The sequence below is a fragment of the Cricetulus griseus genome, chromosome 8 (assembly GCF_003668045.3).
Source record: "Cricetulus griseus strain 17A/GY chromosome 8, alternate assembly CriGri-PICRH-1.0, whole genome shotgun sequence".
Taxonomy (NCBI): domain Eukaryota; kingdom Metazoa; phylum Chordata; class Mammalia; order Rodentia; family Cricetidae; genus Cricetulus; species Cricetulus griseus.
This window is the reverse complement of record NC_048601.1, coordinates 26,095,423-26,119,486: the sequence shown is the minus strand read 5'-3', so window position 1 is coordinate 26,119,486 and position 24,064 is coordinate 26,095,423. Positions and strand designations below refer to the sequence as shown.

Sequence of the window (24,064 nt, the reverse complement as noted above, 5' to 3'; positions counted from 1 at the left end):
CGAGGACATTTCTGGCATTTAGTCAGGAGAGACACTGGTCGTTTCTGTCTGGAGAATTTAATAATCATGCTTCCAATTTTTAAAACTTAGAACAATGTGAGCTTTTGTTTTTTTATTTTTATAATTTTAATTTTTGAGAATTTCATACATATATACAATGACATATAATTATACATGTCCCTGCTTTACTCTTCCAGCTCTCCCATATTCCTCCAATATATTTCCCTCTTAACTTTATGTATTTTCATTTATAAATCACTGAGTCCAGTTAGTACTACCCATATGTGTAGGAGTGTAGGTCTATCCACCGGAGCATGGAAAACTTACAGTGCCCACATCCTCAAAAAAGAATAATTGTCCTTCTCCCATCAGCTATTAACTGCTCAGTAAGGCATGGGACCTGGAGGTCACTGGCCCCATCTACGCTGGTATTTGCTTGTTCTTGTGCAGGTAATGATAGTTGCCATGAGTTCATGAGTGGTACAGCCATGTCATATCCACAGGACAGTAAACTACAGCACTCCCCCTCTTCCTCTAACTCTTACATTCATTCTTCCCCCCTTGACAATGTTCCTTAAATCATGGTGGCAGTGGCGGTGGTGTTGGTGGTGGGTGTTGTTGTTGGTTATGGGGTTGATCTAGATATCCCGTTTAGGACTGAGCTCTCAGTTTCTTATTCTCAGTGATTTCCAATTTTTGTTTAGATTCCCAACACACTGTTGCAGAGAGGCACGTTTGGGGAAGGGTGTATCTGGCCTTGGTTTGGTTATCCATTACCTCCACCTTTCAGACTTCCCTGTACAGTGCTTTGCACCCAGTTATCTCCGGTTTTCTGGAGCTGCAGCACAAAGCCTTCTGTGGAGGTGAGGATGGGTGGTACGCATGTGTGTCCTCCACAGTCTGGCAGCAGAGTGCATGCTCCCAACATGTCCCCAACTCACTCATAGACTGCATGTACTAGCAGGCTAAGTAGTGGCTCAGGAATATAGCAGAGAAATGGTCAGATATGGGTTGAAAGGTGAATAAAAGTCCTTAAACATAAAGGCTCTCCTCATCTGCAGAGTGCTGATCCTGAACACGCAGAGTCATGTATGTGCATGTGCGTGTATGCAAATGCACACTTTTCTGTCTTCATGTGTATACACATGGGTGTCTCTGCATAAGCACACAAAAGTGACCTGTGGGAGAGGTTTTAAGTTTATAATTTCTCTCTTGGGAGACAGTCTGAATTCAAAGTGATTTTGAACAGATCCTTCACTGTGCCTGAAGGCACGTTCAGTTAGATCAAATCAGAAGTAGGAATAGATAGAGAAAGAGGCATGGGGGGGGCAGGGTAAAGTTAGGAAAAGGAACAAAATTTCTTCACTTACCCTACAACCACAATTATAAAATCTAGTAAATTCCAACCATTTCGGAGGTAAGCATTGGGGTGAAAGAGAAGTCCATAGGCAATTACTTTTAAAAATGCTTCCACGGTAAAAATGATGAGAAAGAGATATTCCACTCGTTCCTAGGAAACAAAATAGAAAAGAGAGAAAAATAAGTCATCAACTTCGGGATCTGGGAAGGAAGTTCAGAAGCAGCAGAGTTCACAGCTACACTCAGCTTCAGCCTGCTATACACAGAGTGCTCAGTGTGGTCCCAACAGAGCACATGGCCTGTAATCTCACAGGTGTCATTGTAAAAGTACACTGTGATGTTTGCTTAGTGACAAAATGGCCTGGTGATATGCTTCCCAGAATGCAATGCTGTGGCCAGCAATGGTGAGCACAGGTGGGAGAGGGCTGGACATGCAGCCTGCAAGCTGAGGAAATCCACAGCCCGCTCCAACAACAGAGCTCCAGCTCATGGAGCATGAAGAGTTTTGTTGTTTTCAAATGCCACTACTGTTAAAATATAAATTAAGGCAATGCAAAAATTCACATTGGTCTTCTACCTCCAAAGTCTCATTTAACCAGCTAACATTTTGCTGTGCCTTCTAAAGTGAGAACTCATATAGTTTTGATCTCCAGGGGAATAATACGAGGACAGCAGGGCTGCTGAGAAGCGGGTGAGCTGAGTCCTAGCCCCAAGGGCAGCAGGCTGACTTTGGTGAGGGGACTAGGTGACATCCAAAATAAAAACAAAAACACTGCCCCAAAGACATTGAGGGTGTCAATAGTAGTCCCAAGAGAGGTAATATGTGGTTCCAGACATTTGAGATCTCTCTTGTGGGAAAATAGCTCTCTGTCCAAGGACACATTGTAGGTGAACAGAAGAAAGCAACCTACGAGGAGTTGAGCAGGCACTAGGTAGTGAATATAAAAGCTTGCTTTTTTTTCCTCAAGGGGCAGAACTGCCTTTTCTCCTCTAACACCTAGAAAGAAGATTGGTGCTTAGCATGCAGCTCTTATCCTAACCACACTCAATGGAGCCGACTCCTGGTGCTCACATGTCTTCCTTCTTACCCACTGTTTCCCTCTCCCTACCCTAGTACACTGGTGGCAGTACCTGCTAGAGACTGCTTGGATGCCTTAATGCCCCACTGCTCATCCTTGCAGGAGCCTCGGGCTGCCTCCTCCTGGAGCCAAAAGACACCAGTAACAGTCTGCCCCAAGTCACAAAGCAGGCCAGGCCAGTTCACAGCCTCCAGGAGGCACACAGCTCAGGATCCTATTACCCATTTCCCCCTCCTCTACTAGGCTAAGGAGAGTTCACTGAAGACCTCCGGGACCACACACATACAAGCCACATACCAGAGAGGACCACTGCCCATGAAGGCCTGCCACCTCCCATGAAGGCCTTATGTGGGGGGTACTCTGAGCCAGGGGCTCTGGGGCCAGTGGAAAACTAGACCAGAACAGAAGGCCAGTGCATCTTGTTACTGTTCTCATCCCTATACATTCAGGGAGCATCAGGCTCACCGTGAGTAGTCCTGGGCAAAACAATTTGAGGCTTCAATGTTAAAAATCATAGATCCTAGGCCCCACCCAGACCTGCTTAAAGTAGGCATCTGGCTACAGTACCTAGGAATGTGTGATCTACACAATTCCAGGGGTGTCTAAGACACTCTAAAGTCTAAGAACTACCAACCCTGAAGCCCTCAAGCAGGCAGTGATAATGGGGAGGGTGTGGATGGGTCAGTCAGGTTTAATCAACACCTCAGGTCCTTTACTTCCTACTCATTTTAGCACCAGAAAGTTGTCCTGCAGATGTGACTGCCCTGTTCTAGGGAGCAGTACCACTCTACCCTGAATGGTAGTGTCACCATCTTCCTATCAGATGGTTCTGGGTTAGAACAGAGGTCTGACTGAATGTTGAAGGGAAAAGCAGGTTACAGAGGGCGCTACTATAGCTTGAAGATGGTGGGAGAAGCAGCTGTCAGTCACTCAGTCCATCTCCACACTCCACCCCAGAGTAGCTCAGAGCTGCATTTCAGCACTGGGTGATCATTCCATGCTCATCCAATGCTCCCCCAAACCTCTACAACTCCACTCCCATCCATACTCCCTCACCCTCCACAGAATCTCACTCAGTTGGAGGTGTGATGAAGAGAAAATGAAAGGGGACCAATCCAAGTTGGGTAGGTACCACTAGGTTTCATGTGTTTCCATATACTCATAAATACTCATTGCTTTTGTTTTTATCACTTGCCCGCCCACATATCCAACTACTATGCATGCACGTGCCTTTCTTCCCACTCGTCCACGTATGAGTCTACCCATCTGCCCAATGAGCGCAATATCCCCACTTCACACAGCATGCCGCGTTCTAGATCACTTCATAACATAAGCACCATTCACCCCGACCTCTAAGTCTTACAGTCTTCTGTCTATTCTCCAGCCGAGAGACCAAGAGGTGGAACGCTTTAGTTCCATGCTCTATGGGTCTTCTCTCATACATTCCTTCTATGTCACTAAACCTTTCCTGAGGTCTGCTCTGCCTGACACTGCATGGCTGCTTTCTCAGGACATTGATGGGCTTGTGGAATATAAGAAACCAGAAGAATTAGGGCCCACATGCCTACTGCTCTCTGGACAGCAGAGAAGACCCCATATAGGTGAGTATTTAGTTCAGATAAAGAGCCACATTGCAACTGTTGCTGTCCGCACATTGACTGAAAGAAGCCCTGAGTTACTGTGCCCATTGGTATATGAAGAGCCACTTCCAAGCATGGTTAGCAAAGTGGGAAGCACAGACACTACAGTGAAATCCACACCTCATTCGGGGGGTCGCCACTGGTGCCTGAAGTGCAGGAAGAAAAAGCTTTTCTTCCCTGGCCAGAGCAAGGAATAAACAGAAGATGGAAATGAACATGATGGAATATCATCTATGTATAAAGGGAATGAAGCTTTCATATATGCCACAACAAGGGAATCATTCAACTTCTAAGAAGCTAATCACAAGAGAGCAAAGATCGCGTGGTCCTACTTATACAAAACACCCCCACTAACAAATTCACAGGCACAGAGAGCACGTCAAAAAACTGGGGGCTGGGAAAGAAGATGAGTCCATGTTTAACGGGTGTAAAGTTTCAGCTTTTGGCAAGGATGACTCTTGGGGTGTACCTAACACCACAGAGTCAGACATTTATCTGTGGTCAGAACAGCAAGTCTTATGTTATGTCTTTTTGTCACCATGAAAATGGAAAGAAACATCCTTCGGGACACCAAGCGCTTCCCAGCTCTAGTCCTCTAAAGTCCTGAGGTAAGAATTAATGTGTTCCATCTTCACAGGGGTGGATTCCTCAGAGGAGGATTAGGAGTCTGTCTGGATGTGGGTGGGGAGTCCACATTTCAAAGAATGAAAGCGGGGAGATTCAAGGGCAAGCCTCATTCAGAAGTCACATTTAGAAAGTGTGTGAGGGTTTCTAACAGTTTGGATTTCCCAGGACATTACTGTAAAGGGCAAAGGGATAAGAAAAACAAACAAACAAAACACTTAATGATCCAAGAGTAAGAAGCAGACATGAAAAGAAAAATACTATTTATTAAAGGCAAGAGGCAGGAGTAGCTGGATGAGTTGAACAGTATGCTAGCTCCACGAGCTTTAGAGTAGTTATACACACCCTCACATCCTACATAGTGTATTGCTCTGTGCTTGCCTATTGGACAAAGCTTCGTGGTTACCACTTTCCTTCATGTACATCTCTTTCCCAAAGCTAGTCTTACTTCAGTGCCCAGGAATAGCAGGAAGCACAGGGGCTCAAATCAGAGTGTGGGGCAGGAGACCTGCTCACCAACCCCCAATCCCACCTTACCTTGGGCCTGTGTTCTCCTTGAGCACATGGTTTTCTAAGCGTAAAGCCCTGCCAGGAGGCAGACTCCTCCAATCCTGCTTGGTGTCCAGCATTTGAACCATTGACCTCTACACATTATTGCCTTTGTCTTGGAGACAAAAGGAAATCTGAACATAGTCTCCTCCCTCCATACTCAGAGACACTGATATCATAGGAATCTTCTGAAATCCTTTACTCTCTTAGGTGAAAAAGAAATGATCCTTTCTTCAGGACAGTGGGTGACAAATATTGCCCATCAGGACTGGATCACATTGGCTTAGTGAGTGTGGGCTGGTGGGTAATTTTCCAAATTGGAGGAGTATGCAGCCAAAGCCTTTAGTGCTCTTCTATCTGCCTACCTTCACTTGAGGTGAGCAAGACCTGGCCCGGGGAATAGGACTATTCTCTGCCGATCCCACTGCTACCTCCAATCTGGGCCCAGTCAATGACTATTTAGATACTACTGTCTTAGGGTTTTTATTTTTGTGAAGAGACACAATGACCACAGAAACTCTTATAAAGAAAACATTTAATTGGGGTGGCTTGCTTATAGTTTCAGAGGTTCAATCCATTATCATTATGACAGGGAACATGGAAACATGCAGGCGGACACAGTGCTGGAGAAATAGCTGAGAGTCTTACATCTTGCGGACAACAGGAAGTCGACTGACATACTTCACAGTATCCTGAGTATAGGAAACCTCAAAGCCCGCCCCCACAACAGCACACTTCCTTCAGCAAGGCCACACCTCCTATTAGTGCCACTCCCTATGAGATTATGGGGGCCAATTTCATTCGAACCACCAAAGACACTAAAGCAGGGTTTTGCTTGGTCTATGGCTATCTAGGCAAGTGCTCACACACCTTCAGTAGTTTCCTTCCAGTGACTCCAACTTTGTGAGTGTGGCTCCAGGATTCATCACAATCTGGCCACATCCCTGACCACCACTCATTGCTCCAGCCAACCCCAAAGCTCATGATCCCTAGGCAAGATTGGCTAGTTGTGAAAGGCCCCTTTCCGTTCCTCCATACTCCTTCACCACCTGCAGGCTCTTCCTCATCCTGGGGTCTAGCTCAATGGCCCCCACCTGCCATCTTGGGCCTGCAGCACCATTTGCACACAGTGCCATCACAGCACACTTTGGGGTGCACGTGGTTTCTGTGTTCTTTTCCCCTCCATGGAATCAGCATCTTCAGGGCATATGGGTATCCTTGTCACCCACGGCTCAGAGGTGACTTTACATGAAAGGCAAAGGATCAGAGGAGAATGGCTCTGGATTCATACATTTCTGGAATCAAACCACAAGCTACATAAATCGTTTAAGGTCCAGCTTCTTTGCTAGTGACATGGGAATAATTATACATGCCCTTGGGTCACCTTGAGAATGAGAAATAAGAGCTGTCACTTTGAGTGGTAATTGCTGTCTTGCATACTTTCATTTATGGTAGCTGACATATAGAAAGTGTACAACATACCTTTGTTGAGTGGACCCATCATTTCTGTTCTAATGGTTCTGAGTATCCTCCTGGAGGCCCTGGCCCTTTCTTCACCTTTGGGCCTCTGCTGAGGGCATTAGTCAGCAACACTGCCTGATGCATCCATCTCTCTTCCTCCCTGCTCACATCAGCTGTCCTCTCTTCTGAGTGGTAGCATATTTCTGGTCCTCTTTTGATTGTCTTTATTTCAACAAAAACAGGAGGCACAGGGCCCCACATCTGCTTTCTATCATCAAAGCCACATGAAGACAATATCAAAACAAAATCACCCTGTATTCTGTTTGCTAAGTTCTATTTATTCTGAACCCTGAAGTGCATAGCTCTCCTCAGCCCTTTGATCCACAGGAATAGGTGCCATTCTGGTTTCACAGACTCCCAACTCATAGCTGTGTGCATTTTCCTGTATCTGTCGAAACCCATTGTCCCTTGGTATGAATGAGGGGACTGAGGAAGGTCTTAAAGGTGGAGGACTCATGTCTTTAAGAGGTTTGATAACCACATGATCATCACCACAGTGGGAGCTCACCGGGCAGAACCTCCCAGTCAGTACTTTGCATCCATTTGTAAGTATGTTGAGACTCACATCCCCACGTTGAAAAGGAAGAACTTTTCTCCTCTTCCTTTTCCTCTTTATATCGCATTCCCACCATCTCCACATCGCTACCATGATACATCATCACCGTTATCCTCTCCATCTTCATCTCCATCACTGCCGATATCATCATCAGCTCACGACCCGGCGGGATCACTGCCGCCATTACCACCATCTTCATCCCATCCTTGGTGGAAACGTTTCTTCCATCCGCACTACAATTAGCGATAGTCTGAGGCCAGACTCTTTAATACCATTCCTAATAACAATGCTGCCCAAGGCATGTTAACATCAACTCTGTGATTACATAAGCAAGCTCTTCAAAGGGGGTTAGAGGCTCTTCAAAACACGACGTAGCTAGTGAGAGGTAGAGCTGGGACATTTGACTTTCTTTCCATTTTGAGGGTTAATAGAGAAAGCTGACCCCTAGTAGCTTTCTCCTCTACTACCCTAGGGCTCTAGCTCTTGTGTCAGAATGAGGATGTGTTCTGGGGTGGAATGACTGGTTTCTGTGTGACATTCGGCAATGTAAGCAAGCTGAGACAGAGTCCCCTAGCCCAGGGCACTCAGTCCATGGATGGTGTTTGGACAAAGGACAGCAGAAGTCACCACAGCTGTTGTACAGAACCCATTGTCTTTCCCCACAGCTGATTGAATCCACCACCCTGTGTGGCATACAGCTAGCTACAAGCCAACCACTGGCCTCATTTCTCATGGGAGTCCATTCCTTGTCACCACCCACTGTGGTATGTGCCCCAACCTAGCAAATGTGGTGGGAAGGAAAGTTTTCTGATTGATGATCTGGTGCTGCTCACACTCATGTATGCATGAAAAGTTGGGACACAAGTGGGACCGAGATGGGTAGACGGTGAAGGCAGGAGCAGTGGGCTGAGGTTGACAAGAACACAGGGTAGAAAGGCCTCAAGTGGTGAGTTAATTCTGATGCTGCCCTAGTTTGGAGGTCCTTTACCAAGACCCTGTCCTCACTGGGAGCTGATCTCGACCTATATTTTCCACCTCCGTCCCATACAGTCCACTTTATGTTCAAATTCCGCTCATTCTCACACCAGAAGAAAGCAAGATTCCATATGCCTGGCACGAGAAGAGTACCTAGGATCATGCTCTGACTAGACCTCCAGTGTGGCCCAGACGGCCATGAGTGGGTAGCCTACAGTACTCCAAGCTCTGCCCTCATTGCAGCATATGACTGACAGTGGGGGACACCCTGTGTGTGGGGGGGGCAGGCACTCACACTGCAGTCCTCTAAGGAGTGAGGCTGGGCCGCAGAGGCCCTCTCTAACTCCACCATCAGACACTCAGGGATGAAGAATGCAGGGACACAGACCTTGCCCTCCCCTATCTTCTCTGAGAATTTCTTTACCTTCAAAGGATGAAGGGACTTTTGAGCACAGAATGTCCCATCATTTCACACTGAAAGCAGTACTTTTTAACAGAGATCTCTAGTTCTGACTCACCAGGCCCCTCTTCTCTTTCCTCTCTACCTGCTGTCCTTTGTCAACTTCCAGTGCCACAACACCAGCTAAGAGGCTTACTTCTACCTTCCTGCTCCCACTAAGGCCACGGGACCTCTGGCTTGTGAGGCATTCACTCTCCTGGGAGCCAACTGTATTCACCCCTTAGGAGAGGACTGTTCTGCCTTCTCCAGGCCTAGTGACCTCCTCCTGTGCACACGATAGCCACTGGCCAGTCTGCCTGTTTGCTTATTTAGCACATTACTATCTGGCTCTATAGCCTGTGTGACAAGCTTTCTGAGTGTAGATAATGGCTTGAACCCAGCTCGCTCTAGGAACTGAGTACTCTGGAGTTACGTTACGGCATATTCTGTCCCACAGACTTTGTGCAGGGCCAGGAACACACACAACTCCCCAACATGAAGGACGGCAAGAGTTACCATGGTTGATGTCCCAGCCCTGGCCTTCTTCTCATACCCAAAGCTACTCTCAGCAGACAGCATGCTTTCCTGTCCTAAGCTGTTTCTCTTAGCACTTGGTGTGCAACTCCAGGCACAGAGAAAGATGGCCCCCTTCTTACACAACCCTTCTCCACCACTACCATGTGACCTAAACAAGGAGTCCCATCATTGTCAATATGGGGAACAAGGACTGGGGATCCTCCACCCCAAAGGCATAGAAACAAAGGATTACACTTGTAAGCACTGTATGTCCTCACTCACATGTAGAGACCAAGAAGGTTGATCCTGGAGAAAAGACTAGAATAATCACCAGAGACAGGTGTTGGAGGCATAGACTGTGGCCTGGTAATAAGCACTGACACATAATAATATAGGAACAACTAGTTCTGGTATTCTACAGCATACCACAGTGACTATGCTCTATAACTCTGCACACTACAGTCACTAAAAGCACAGTACAGTGACCATGGTCCGCAGCCATGTGCAATATAGCCACTAAAAGCAGTGACTAGGGGTTCCTGACTCACCCAAGGAAAAAGCATTTGGAGAGGTAAAAAAGCTAATTACACTTAGTTGGTCATTATGCCTTATAGACATGCTCACAATCCCCTATTGCAGCCCATAAATACACACAGATATCACATATCAATTAGGAAATTAAAGAGTAGAAGATGCTACCTCTGCCCTGTGGCCTCACAGTCAGTAGAAGGCGGGGTGGTATGCATCATGCAGACAAATTATCAAGCAGGACCACATGTGGTCAGCCCTTCAGTGATCGCCAGACACCTGACGTGCAGGACAGGAGAAAGGATAGATTTGCTAGGGCTGGTGGCTGGGGTGTATGACGTTAAACACCCGAGTCTTCGTCACATGAGAAAATGCACATGTGGGCACTGAGGTTTCCCAGAAGACTCAAAAGGCAGAGCTTTTCTGCCTTAGTTTTTACCGTAGAACAAAATGGTAGATGTATCTGGTTAAGAATACATGAGTATGTGAAGATATGGTGATCATGACAGTGTTTGCTGCAATAATGAAACAGCTACTGATGTTTTGTACTTATTATAACCTAGAATATATGCTAACTAATGCCAGGTAGAAAGAGAAGGATTATATTATGGCAGGTTTTGACTGATAGCACAGAGTCCACATTTTATACTAATGATATTGCAGCTGGGGTTAAGACCCTTGGTGAAGGGCTCAGGCTGTGACTCAGTGTGGTGGAGGCCCTGTGTTCAAGTCTCAGTGAGGAGAGAGAGAGAGAGAGAGAGAGAGAGAGAGAGAGAGAGAGAGAGAGAGAGAGAGAGAGAGAATACAGTAATGAAGTGATGATGGTTTGGGACTGAAGGATAATAAGTATTTTAGGAAGATAATAGGTAAAACAATGTTTGGATGCCCTCAACTGAACAGGGAGACACCTACAGGGTTCCAAGAATGGAATATTGACGGTTGACTAGAGAGGCTGGGACAGCAGGCATGCTGTGCACAGTCTACAGGCCACAGAGGAGCCATGGCTAGATGGCTGCCTGGCTATCCCGAAGGCAATCTAATTTTAAAAGTGTTTCTTGTGAGCTATAAACAGTCATAATTTTGGCTTTCTGTTGGTGTCTCCTTTTTCTTGTATAAATGGGCCTGTACATCTTACTGATCAGTTCAATTATGGTGATATAAAACAGAAAGCAGAAAACCATGGGGACATGCCCTAAAATGGGGTATTTAGTAAAGGTGACTCATGATCTCATCCTTCGAGGACCTCAGCCGAGGGAGGTGAGCTTTGGGTTGTCTCCCCAGGGGAAGATGAAATCAATGGAGGGAAATCTTAGGGCATGGAACTCCAGGGGCTGTGGTCAAAGATCTCTGCAATTACCCTGATGTTTTCTAAGCCCAGTGTCACAGGGTCTTCATTGTAAAGCAGCAGAATGGCCACCACAGTTTGTTGGCTATGGCTTCCTTGGTCACTGTCATTGTGGGGAGGTGAGCATTGAGCCAAAATGGGGCTCAGCCAAGCTGAACTCCTAGCTCCTGGTTCATGCTTCATGACAGGCCCTGGCCCAGTGTTTTACATATATCTTTACATACATATCTTTGCTCCCAGGGAGGCATACTGACAGTCACATTTTACAGGATCAGAAGCTGAGCCTGCTCGGTCCACCATGCTGCACTGACCCTTACAGCACAGCAGAACACACTGCATTGCTGGGGCCCATATGGCCTCTGACTGTTTCTTCCCCTGGAAACACGGCAAGGCAACAGTGAGGCTATAGCAGTAACAGCATTGTTCCCAAAGTTAGAACCCTGGGTTCTAATTTTAGTCTCAGTGGTGTCGCCTGGTGACCTGGGAGAGGTCACCAGACTCTGTGGATCTGATTTTTCTCATCTATGAAATGAAAAGGCTGATTTATCTGCAGCGCCTAAACTTGGCTCTCTCAGACACCTAGACATGCTCCGGGCCTCCATCCAAGATCTGTTGAGCCAGAGTCTTCGGATTTGGCTATCAGAACTTCTGGCAGGCTCCCCAGATTGAAGAATGTAAATAATCTCCATGGCTACTTTCAGTCACAGAATTCTCTTAGGCCCACATGCATTCCTCACCCATAGCCCTCTTGTCACCTGGGTGGAAGAGAGCTCTGCAAACAATCAGGCTGGCATCCATGTATGGGTGTGAAGAAAGGGCTGCCCACAGAGTGGCAGTGTGGGGCTGGTGCCCTGCATAGACAGGATCGGTGTCAAGCAGCCTACAGGTAAGAGTCTCTGGTAGGTCAGCAGCCAGCAAGGGCAGCATGCTGACTATGCTCCATGTACAGAGCTTCGTGTTGAGAGGGTCATGAGGAACACACAGAAAGGTCTGTCTGTACTCCCAGGGCCTGACACCCATACAATGTGAACGCTACAGACCCAGGAATATACAAGTAGCAAGTACTGACTGAAGAGCAGCCTGGGGCTGCTCAAATGTAAGCAAATAGTGTTTACATATACGACAGTCCAACAGTGGTCCCATGCCTTCCTGGCTCCCCTGGACTGGACATCCAGATGAGCTAACTCATTTCTGATCCTTATGTAAGACATTTCACGTCTTTGTCTCCCAGTTAGGAATAATCTTTCCTGCCCACTCAGGATGAACGTTAACAGCAGATCTACGACAGGTTAGGAACACTACTCGTTACTGTCTGAGTGTTTTTTTGGCTGCCCCACTCCCAGTTCATATGCTGAATTCTAAACACCAGGCTAATGGCATGGCTCAGATCTCAGGTCTTCGTAGGAATGCCACTACCATCCACTACCTAGGATGGGCTAAGGTGGGTATATGTGGTACCTGACAGTGAGCAAAGGGCGTGAGTTCCATCAAATGGCACCTGCAATCTCCTGTAAGTATCTCAACTTGATACACAGAGCCTCTGCCTGTAAATGGGGAGCACAGGATGATCCAGAATTTGGGTGCCACTTGGAGGCTGGTGGGGGGCTTTTATGTGCATGGGTATTTTTCATCACTCTTACTCCTGCAAGGAGGGAAAGAGGATCCAATATGAGAGAGGAAGAAGCTGAAGCAGGCTTCGCTGCTCCATGGTAGAGAGGTGTATACCCAAGTTCTCTGATTCCAAGCTTTGTCTCCAAAGCAGCCTGATGGGCGCTGAGTGGCTACAGGGCTCAGCTTTGCTCTAACAGTTGAGCAGGCACAGTTCCTTCCTAGTCTCTTGTCCAGAATCCAGACCTCTTGTAGGTTGGGGTAGTGTCCCCCCTTCCTCAGAGTATCAAGATGAAACCTTATCTGGAAACAGCCTCTGCCGATAGAACTGGACAGTGTGAGGCCATGCTAGAAGACAAGCCTGCGAAGCCATATGCCGGCAGAGACAGAGCCTGTCAGTCTGATGCTTCCAAAGGAAAGCCAAGGTTTCTGGCCATAACCAAAGCTAAGAGAAAGCTCTGGACAGCTTTCCTGGAGAGCAGCCCTACCTATATCTTAACCCAAGACTCTGGCCTCCAGATAGAAAAGAATACTTTGTCTTAAGCACTCCTCTCTATGGTACTTTGTTACAGTACCCCTAAGAAACAAACATGAAGCTACTGCCCGTGGAGCTCCCGTCAGTCTGCTCCAGTCCCTCTACAGTATAGAGTTTACACAGTCCACAGAGGGGGCATGGGAGAAACACTCCTCGTCTCCCACTTCAAAGTTACCATCACTGCAGGCTGGGGACACCTCTGATTTTAAGGAGGTATTCATGTCCTGCCACTTGGGGTTACACCATTGGGACCCATATTAGAGCACAGACAGGAAGGCAGCACATGTACACACACACTTACACACACACACACACACACACACACAGGCACACACACACACACACACACACACACACAGGCACGCACGCACGCACGCACGCACGCACGCACGCACGCAGGCTGGCCGGCTGGCCCTCAGGCTGGGGCTTCTGCTACATCGTGGAGAGCTGGGCTCCCCTCTGAAACAGTCTCGTGTCTGGATGGATGACTACTGTGCGTGTGTCTCGCCAGATGCCTGTGGCACTTGGATGTCACCTCAGAGTCTCTAAGGAGGTGCATGCTGTCGGGAGCACAGCTCTCTGACATTGCGGGGAGAGTATAATCAATATCTCTAAAAATACAGCAAAACAAGGCTAGGGAGATATTTTGGTGGCTAAAGGGCTTGATGTGCAAATCTGAGGGCCTGGGCTCAGATCCTCGGCGCCCACAGGAGGCTGGACACAGAGCACATGTATTGCTACAGTCCTACCATGAGATGGTAGGCAGAGAGAGAACAGGAGCTCCCAGGCCAGAGAGGGTGATGTACACAGTGACAGACAACAGGCAGCCCTGTCTGAAACAAGATGGGAGCCAGGGACAGACATGAGAGGTTGTCCTTTGGTCTTCAATATGCACACCATGTCACACAAGTGTCCCTCAAACAGACAGGCATGCGCGTGTGTGCGTGCGCGCGCGCGCGCACACACACACACACACACACACACACACACACACACACACACACACACACACACACACACACCACAGGAAAAGAGAAAGGAAGAAAGGAGAAAGAACAAACTAAATACTACATAGGTGCCTCCACAGTGGAAGCAGGCAGTGGTTGCCTGGAGGAGGTGGCGGAGGAACAGAGCAGTGGAAAGACGACAAAATTGAGGGTCAGAAGACAAGTTCACCCAAATGTGGATGTTAAAGCTGCCTGATGGATGGGTTTTCTTTGAAAATGACAATGGTAAATTTTATATGAAGACAATTCTGTGACAAACCTCCTAGGGAAGAAAGAACAATGTTCCCTTACCATGGCTATGATTCCAGTATGTATGATTAATTTATTTTTGTGTATGTATGTTGTTTCAAAATTGTTATCATACCTTCTGCACACAATGTTTAAATGTCCTGCACCTTTCTTCGGCTTTTTCTGTGACATACACAGTAATCCTGCAACATCAGAGCAGCATGGGAAGGGCATATGTGTGTATGTTTGCGTGGTGTCTGCTTGTGTGAGACCAGTCTCTGCTCTAGGCCTGTGGTTTCCCCCAACCTTTTTTCCAGGCCTTTTCCTTACAGGGAATGTCTGCTGCCACACTGGCCCTGTTCTGATCTGCCTCCAGCTTAAGCTCTGCCCCTGCCCCATGCAGCACCCTCAGCTAAGCAGTTTTTCCCATCAGCTCAGAGGAGAATGAAGGGAAATACACGGCAGGATGTAGTTTGAAAATGAGGAACTCGAGACAGCTTTTCCTGCAACTTCTGCAGGGTTTTCTTGGCTCAACAACAGAGGCAGCTCAGCTTAAAGAAGCACCAACTCTTGATTAGAACCACAATGTAACCCAGGTTGACCTTGAACCTGTAATCCTCCTGCTGGGACACTCCTTGCTAGATCAGGGCCTGAAGTATAAAACTGATAATTCACCCCCAGATCTTTGGGTTTTTAGGACCTCAGTGTTTGAAGGCATCAGCGTCAGATAAAACTATACCAAATAAAATTATTGTGCTTTAAAATGTAAGAGGATCTGGATCTACTTGTGGGACCCTTAGTAGTGGAAGCAGGGCCTGTCCCTAAGGCTTTGGATGGCTTCCAGGAACCTGTTCCTCATACTGGGTTGCCTTGCCCAGCATTAATACAAGGGGAGGAGCTTAGTCCTATCTCAACTTGATTTGTCATGCTTTGCTGACACCCATTAGGCCTCTCCCTTTCTGAACAGAAACAAAAGAGGAGTGAATTGGGGGAAGGGATGGGAGAAGAGGAGGGAGGAAAAACTGGGGTCTGGATGTAAAATAAATGAATACATTTAATTAATAATAATAATAATAATAATAATAATAATAATAAAAGAATTGCTAAAAAAAAGTCACATCTCATAAAATGCTAGTCCAGCTGAGACTGGAGTAGCTGGGCAGCCTTTCTGACTGCAAAAATCAGCAGTAGGATAGTTGTCATTTCTGGAAATCCTTGGTTTCAGTAATCCAGTGATTCCCAGGCTCTTGTCAAGATTTCAGAGATCAACAAAACAGCAAAGGAAGCATCAAAGACACAAAGCTGCCAACTCATCATTCTGCCAAGCAGAAATGTTTTTAAAAACCAGTCACCACCTATAATCCTAGAATAAAGACCAGCAACCTCCACTAACTGTCCGATCACCATCACACACATGCCATGCCACACTCTTCCTATTCTTGTCAGCATGTGATAGAATGACCAACTTTCTCTGCAAATGACACAGGCCACAGATGGCCATGCTCTCTGGCTCAATTGGTACTTCCTGTGTCCTTCCCACGAAGGTCTCCTTTGGCATGGAATTCAACCACCCTGATGGAAGTTGGCCAAAACAGCTGCAGTACAAGTTGAGCACTGTGGTGAGCACCTTTAATAGCAGCACTCCAGAACCCGAGGCAGGAGGATTACAGGTTCAAGGTCAGCCTGGGCTGAATAGTGACTCTCATCAGGAGTAATGTTTTTTTCCTCGAGTCTTTAAGCTGAGTGCCTCTGTCACTTGTTTGATCAAGAGAACTCTGCAGAAATTACAATGTGTGTCTAAGTCTTGGGTTCTCAAGGTTCTGTCACATGTCACTGTAGGAACAAGCTTCCGACAGACTCTAAAATCATCTAATCATGCCTGGGCCAGCTCCATCCAGCAGCCCACCAGCTCACAGTAGACATCTGATGAATGATACGGCTAAGACCCTTATGCCACATCCGAGGCCAGCAAAGCTACACAACTGAGCCCAATCTTAATGACCAACTTAGGCATGCGCTAAATAGAGAGTTGTCTGAAGTCACTATGTATATGAGAGGAGGTGACACCACCTTTCTAGCTAGAATTCGCATAGATCTTCTGCTCTTTCCCTTTCAAACAGAAGCAGGGCTTCCCAGTGCCTAGGGCTTTACCTAAATTATCCCCCCTCTGACTTCAGGCCTATAATATATGCTGTTTCTAGCCCGAGACTTTATCCATTCTTAAAGATTCAACATTCCTTATCGCTTGTTGGCCTGGAATGCATACTGATCACCTTGTGTTATTTCTTGCTATTGTTTTGTTGCTTCATAATGCTAAACTTACACTTTATTACATGTTGCCTTCTGAAATTAGTTGCCGTCTTCCAAGGGCAAAGGCTCGTCTTACATTCAGGCTCCACTTCACAGGGCTGGTATATTTTTTTCTTACTGGTGCGATCTGACAACCCCACAGAGACCTGAACACAAGGCTCCTGGGTCGCTCACTTCTCCCCAGTGTCCTATCCATTTCTGAGCTGCATTCTGCTTCCTGCAAAGCTTCTCTACCAGGTCTCCTATCAAGGTCTCACCACAAAGGAGTTTGAAAACATGGGGAATGGTCACTGTTGTAGCTTCATTTCTGAGGCTATGATAAAATATCCTGACAAAAAGCAATGTAGAGGAGGGAAAGGTTCATTTGGGTTACAATTCCAGGCCAGAGCCTATCATTTCAGTGAAGTCAAAGCAGTCACTTCAGTGAGTAGTCACATCACACCCTGGAAACAAATATACCCTGGCTTCCCCCTTGCTTTCTCCTGTCTCATAATCCAGGAGCCACAGCCTAGGAAACAGTACCACCCACAATGGGCAGGGTCTTCCTACATTATTCAACAATTAAGTCAGTCACCGGTAGGCATGCCCACACACCAACCTGATTCCTTATTAAGACTCCTCAGTAAGCTGGAGGGATAGCTCAGTGGTTAAGAGTGCTTACTACTCTTGCAGAGGACCTGAGTTTGGTGTCCAGCACCTATGTGGTGGCTCACAACTACCTGAACTTCAGTTCCAGGAATCTGATGCCTCTGTGGGCTACTGCACACTCAGAGTGCACATAAATTCATGAAGACTCATACATATACACATAAACTGAATATTAAAAAAAAAAGACTCTTGGGGCTGGACAAATGGTTCAGCAGTTAAGAGCCCTTGCTCTTCTTAGAGAGAATTCTGGCTCGGTTTCCAGCACGCACGGCAGTTCACAACCATCTCTAACTTCAGTCCCAGGGAATCTGACCCCCTCTTCTGATCTCCTCAGGTACTGCATACATGTGCTGCACAGATATGCATGTAGGTAAAACATCCACATATATGAAATAAAAATAAACAAATCTTTCAAAAGGGAAAAGAAGAGCCTCTTCTCAGATGAGCCTAGGCTATGGTTGATAACCATCACAGAACACCCCCACCTCACACCTTGTGAATACCCCAGAAAACCAGAGAACACACCAGCCCAAAGCAAGCAAAACCTCACTTGCAAAACTATTGGTTTCTCAAATCTGTTAGGGATTTCTTGAACTCTCTGGAAATGTCCCCCTTTTATTCTGGTGACTTCCATTTGTCCCAGGTACTGGCCTTGGCTAAGGCAGGCTCCCAGTGCCTTTCAGTCCTCACTAAGGTCTTTTAAGTTAACTACAGAGCTTTGAGTGGAAGGCAGATAAAAAGCTTAGCATTGCAAATGAGGAGAGCAGAGCCAGTGCTGAGAGAAAGGAAGGCATTAAAGCAGGCCCAAGGAAGCCAGCTGCTAAGGTTACTGGTAGAGGGAAAAGGCGGAGGCCCTGCTGGTCTCACCCCTGGCCTGACTTTTCTTATGTGGCCAAGAATAAATGAGGGTCAGGTGTTTTGCTGGCCTTCCCTCTACTCTCCATTTTGAGCTCTGTCCTAACCAAGTAGCACCCTCAGCTTAGCAGGTTTTCCTATGGGCTTGTGAGGTGTGTGTGTGTGTGTGTGTGTGTGTGTGTGTGTGTGTGTGTGTGTGTTGCTCTTGTTTTTTGTGATGATAATACTAGGTAACTCTGAGACAGAACCTCCTGAAAAAGAAGAACGAGCAATGTTCTGTTGTCAAGGCTAGCATTCTGGTATATATGGTAATTTCTTTTGTGATCTCGTTTTTTTCCCCCAAAAATATGATCATACCTTCTTCACATGGTGTTTAAACATCTTGTACATTTCTTCAGCTTTTCTAGGTCAATTCTCATGATAATTCTCCAGAATCAGAGCAGCATGGGAAGGTAAACATACAGTGTGTGTGTGTGTGTGTGTGTGTGTGTGTGTGTGTGTGTGTGTGTTTGTGTGTATGTGTCTCTCTCTGTGTGTCTGTGTGTATGTGTCTGTGTCTGTGTGTATATGTCTGTGTGTATGTGCTCTCTGTGTGTGTCTATGTGTGTGTGTGTGTATCTGTGTTACTCTGGGACTGAGGTTTCCATCAGTCTCATGACTCTAGGCCTGTCTCTTGCAGGGGAGCTCTGATACTTGACCCTAGCTGGGACTCTGTCCTTCCTACTCAGTTTCCCAGGTAACGGGCCATGCATTCTCTTGGGGTGCAGTTTAACTACAAAGATCCAGCAGAGGGCTTCCATCTACCACATTGCCAAGACCCTTTACCAGTGTGAGTACTCTCTCCTCCCTGTGCTTCAGCCTCTAAACCATGGCCTCTGCCAGCTCTCTCACCGATAAAGTTGCCTTGTTGCCTCGAACCTTGATACTCCACAATCCAGCAGAAGAGGCAGGCCAGCTGGGGGGCTCAGAACCCTGGATCTTCATGACACGTTAGTACTAGACTGCACATACTCTCGGGGCTCTACTCTCAGAAGATATGAGACTTGCCCCATTCACAGATGAGCCATTCTGAAAAATGTTACACTGCTTTTTGTTTGGCTGGAACCTCCTGCTCTCTCTACACTGTTTGGGAAGCCCCGTTCCTGTGTCTTTCTCTCTCCAAATCCTGCCAGCTAAGATAGTCTCTGAAAAAGGAACCAAAAAGCCCAGTTCTGAAGTCTTGGTGGCTACTGCAGTTTCCTTCTCTAAAGCTGTCAGCAGCCCAAGTCCCTTGCCAAGTAAGTCCCTTACTTGGGCACAAACCCAGCTTGTGGTGGATGTGTGTCATCACCCCTCACTTACAACCCATAAAATCTCCCAGCTTTTATCTGTGGCCGCTATTTCACTGGCCTCAATCTCTGGGACTGGATATCTGCCTGAGAGTTGCTCTGCTCAAATATAACTGTTGTTATACTTTTTCAATTTGGTTTGATCTGGCTTAACTGTGTCATCGGAGAAACTCCCCCCCCTCTCTCTCTCTGTGTGTGTGTGTGTGTGTGTGTGTGTGTGTATGCACGCGTGTGAAAACCTATTGCTTTTCATCTCCTAGTCCTTTGACACCACTCAGCTGACCTACTTTTTAGACAAGGCAGCAAACATTGAGGAGTCTGAGGCATGCCGTATGAAGACAATCCCACTCTCATGTCTGGATAACTTTAGTTTCCCTTCCTTTCCATGTATCCTTTCCTCATCCTCTTGACCCTTCTAGTCTTTTCCTTTCCTAACTATTCCTTCTGTCTCCTTTGACCATCTCATATTCACCCTTTCTCCAGCGAGGGATGGACATCCTGTCTCTATGAACCCAGCTAATTGAGATATTTCTTGTTTAAAAAAATGGACTAAAATTCGAGCAGACAATGGAGATGCTTAACAGTCTGGCCTTGGCCTATGGCACTGGCTATTGCTACTGAGGGACTGAGGGAAACTTCTGACTAAGAACTATATAATGAGCAAGAGTCAGTAAAGGAACAGGGACTGCTTTTTGGTGGCATCTGAGAGAAGGAGGGAGCAAGACAAGTATGAGCTTGATCCACCCACCCAACCACAGCCCCCAAGCACAGTGGCCCAGATACTTTGCTGCTGATGTTACTGGAATGAAGAAGGAGATTTAGCCTTCAATCCAACATCCTTTCAATGCCTACTGTCAGCTTTCTGGCACTATAATGAAATATCTGAGCTAGTCGAATTATAAAGAGAAAAGGGTCATTTTGACTTACAGTTTTAGAGGTTCTGCTCCATGGCCAGGAAACCCACTGCTTTGGTCTCTCATGTGAGGTACTAGAGGTAAATGGCAGGGAGCACGTGGTACAACAATCTAACATCCTGACCCCCACCCCAATGACAGGAAGCAAAAGAGGAAAAGGAAGGTGTTGGGGTTCCATAAGCTCCTTGGAGCCCTCCTGACTCTTACAATGATCTCAAGGCTCCCTGCAAGGGCTCCCTTTTGGAATTTTGCCACCTCACCCTTTAACACTGGAGCCTGTGATGGGCACTCAACACAAGACCCTGGCAGGAATAGGTGAGGAAGTCCCTCCTTAGGCATTGTCTTTGTTTTTCTCAGGAGACCAGCAGCTTGTGACTTGTCTACACAAACACCTTTCAGACAAGATGCCTTAAGTCTGGTGCCACAGTGTCTAAGAAGAGTCACAGCGAGGCCATTTCCCTGTTGGGTCTACCAATCACCATATACTCACTACAACCATCTCTGTCAACTCATCCTACAGCTCTGCCAGTATCGCCAGAACACTAATTATTTCACTTAGGCCTCACAACAGAATCACCAGCCCCATTTTTCTTCCACAGGTCCTGGGTTTGGTTCCCATAACCACCTGTAATTCTAGTTCCAAGGATATAATACTCTCTTCTGGCCTCTGTAGGTTCCTGCACACATACAGAGCACACAAATTCATGAAGGCTTACACATATACATATGAATTATTTATTTTTTTAAAAGACACCGTTCTCAGGTGATTCTAGGATGTGGCAATCTGGAAAATGAAAACTAGCCATCAGTCACTGTTCCCTGATCCATGTGTGAATACTCTAGAAAACCAAACAAACATTCAAACCCAAAGCAAGTAGGTATATCACTCCTGCCCCAGAGATGAGGAAATGAGTTAGTACAACACAAAGCTAACATGCTCAGACCACACAGATTATAATTACGAGGACAAACATACATTTCTGGCAACTAGCTAAGTTCTATAATTTAATCTTAGCTTTAATTTCATCTATAAAATGAAAACAACAAAAACAAAGCTTGAATCACACAACTGGGGCTACATACAGAAAAGTGCTTTGTAAACTGTGAAGTGTGTTATGTAAATACCAGGTGGCATCTGTCCCAAAGCAGACCTCCACTTTGTGGCCAAGAGGATTGGGAGGGGGCTCAGATGTCACATCATACAATTTCCCACAAGGTCCAAGATTAGATTAGAATCATGAAATTGAAAGAGATTTAAAAATAGCCTGGTCCCATGTCAGACTGGGGCAATGACCACCCAAGATGAGACGGAAAAGGAGGAACAGTGCTTAACCCAACTAGGAGATGACCCAGTAATCTAGCTTTACCTGCTGAGCTATGACAAGACCTCAGACTTCCTTTTACCATCCCACCAACACTGATGGAAGTTAATGTCCCTTTGTTCTCCAAATCTTATGAATCCAGTCACACAATTAATCATTCAAATAAGAACCTTTTAGAGAATGAAAAAGGAGCTCTATTAACAATGGTGGGACACAGATAAAAGTAGGCAAACTGGAAAATATGGCCAACGATTAAGACAGGTCTTGGTTCTTCTAAGGTAGAAATGCCATGAACCTGATTTGAAAACATCCATACAGGTAGTGGTGGGTCAAGGGAAAGAACCAAAAGTCTCTGATAAGAAAAGATGAAGGCACACCCCTGGCTTGTAGGTGTTCTGCGGAAGCAGAAAGCTGTCAGGCTGGGATGCCCAGCACCTTCCCACCGGGAAGCCATGCAGGTCTGCTCTGACGCCTGCCTTCTTTTCTGATCTCTTTCTTCATGCTGAATGATTGGCTCTGTATTTATTTAATAAGCCAATTATGAATATGTTCTGGTATCTTATAGAGGAAAAGTCACTTTGTTTACCCAATAATTAAATAGGCTGCTTTAGATTTCTGGTTCTGAAATTTTACAGTCTCTTCATTTCTAGAGGGCAAGATTTAAAAACGAAGGTCTCAATATGGCAGAGTTCCAAGAGCAGAGGAATTGAGAGGGGCACACTCTGTTACAGGTGAAGCTCACCATGCTATCACACACTGCCAAGAATCATGATCGAAATCATGTCAGACGAAGCCAGGAATGTGGCTCAAAGAATAAGTGAAATACATAGTAGCAGTGTCTCTCGGCCTCTGTGTCATGGTATTGAGCTGTCCTGACCACTGTCTTCCAACTTGGAGGTCCTTCAGATGGTTGTTTTCTATGAAAAATCCCATGGGTTCCTTGAAACAAAGAGATTTAGCCAACAGTCTGCAAGGCCGAGTATAGAAAGCTCTGACCGGTATTGCTTCTGATTTCTTTTTGTTTTTCTCATTTACTTTTGTCACTGGGGATCAGACTCACCACCTCACACCTTATCTGAGGTACACACACTGAGATAGCTCCACAGCCCTTCTAATTCTCTTTCATTTTCTTTGAGCTATCACGAATGCAGTGCTGAGGACTGTGCACGCTAGGCAAGGGCTCTACTGCTGAACTCGCCCTCAACCCTCGCTCCACTTTTCACCGTAAGAAAGTGTCTTGCTAAGTTTCCCCACTGGCCTAGAATGTGCGAGCCTCCTGCCCCAGCTCTCCGATAGCTTGACCTCAGGCTACTGGATACGTCTGTCTGCCTTTCTTTTCCTTTGCCCTTTTGTTTTCTCATCAATGAAACATTTTCAGAAGTTATCTAACTGTTGAGCAAACTGAACAGTAAAAATGGCTGCAATACCAATCAGCATTGAAAATCAATAACAACATGCTTTTTTTTTGTTCCCTTTAAATTTTCTTATTCTCTGGATTGGGAGTATGAGAACTGTATAAATGACCACTCACGACTACTGGACCAGCCATGACACGTCTTACTGCCTATTTGTATGTCAACTCTATTGGCCACCTTATTTCTGTGGCCATTTACAAACATACCCACCAGACCTGGCTTCAGGAAGCTCAGTTTCTGGAGGGAAGAGAGGCAGGGCAGCTACTGGGACATCCAGAACTACACAAAGAACATCAAATGCAGAGTACTGTTTAGTTCTTACAACTTCTGTAGGAAATAGACGTGTGCTCTCTACATAGGGAAACTAGGCTCGGAGAGGTGAAGTCACTGGAAGAGAGGGAGAGAGAGGCAGGATTGGAAGCCAGCTCAGGCCTCTCTTCAGCTGTTCTGCCATCTCCCGGGCATCTGAAGTGCGCTAAGTATGTCTGCCCATCAGTATGACATGGTCCAAGATTTCAAACTACCTGCTTATGGAGTCACCGTGACCAAGACAAACTTCAATCTTATTTTTCACTCACAGGACATACTTACAGGGACTTAAGCACATTGGTCCCAGTTACCTGATTCAGGACTGAGGTACCCAGCCCCTGTGTGAGAGAAGAGCCCACAATCAGGCAGAGCACAACCCACCAAGGTCTAGTGTCCCTTTATCAGGACACCAGCACTAAAGGTCACCATCAGCCCTCCTACCCCTTCCACTGCC

The 24,064-nt window shown here is 46.4% G+C and overlaps 1 protein-coding gene across 33 annotated transcripts in view; it reads right to left on the bottom strand.

Moving 5' to 3' along the window:
• Cacna1c (calcium voltage-gated channel subunit alpha1 C) overlaps positions 1–24,064 on the bottom strand; it is a 555,448-nt gene that overhangs the window by 216,053 nt on the left and 315,331 nt on the right. For all 33 annotated transcript variants that reach the window (XR_004771141.1, XR_004771142.1, XM_035448892.1 and 30 more), the window contains exon 4: positions 1,371–1,510. Coding sequence is in view for 31 of the 33 variants with exons in the window: in XM_035448892.1 (XP_035304783.1) it covers positions 1,371–1,510 (140 nt within the window). In the remaining 2 variants the exon portion in view is untranslated. The remainder of the gene's footprint in view (positions 1–1,370; positions 1,511–24,064) is intronic.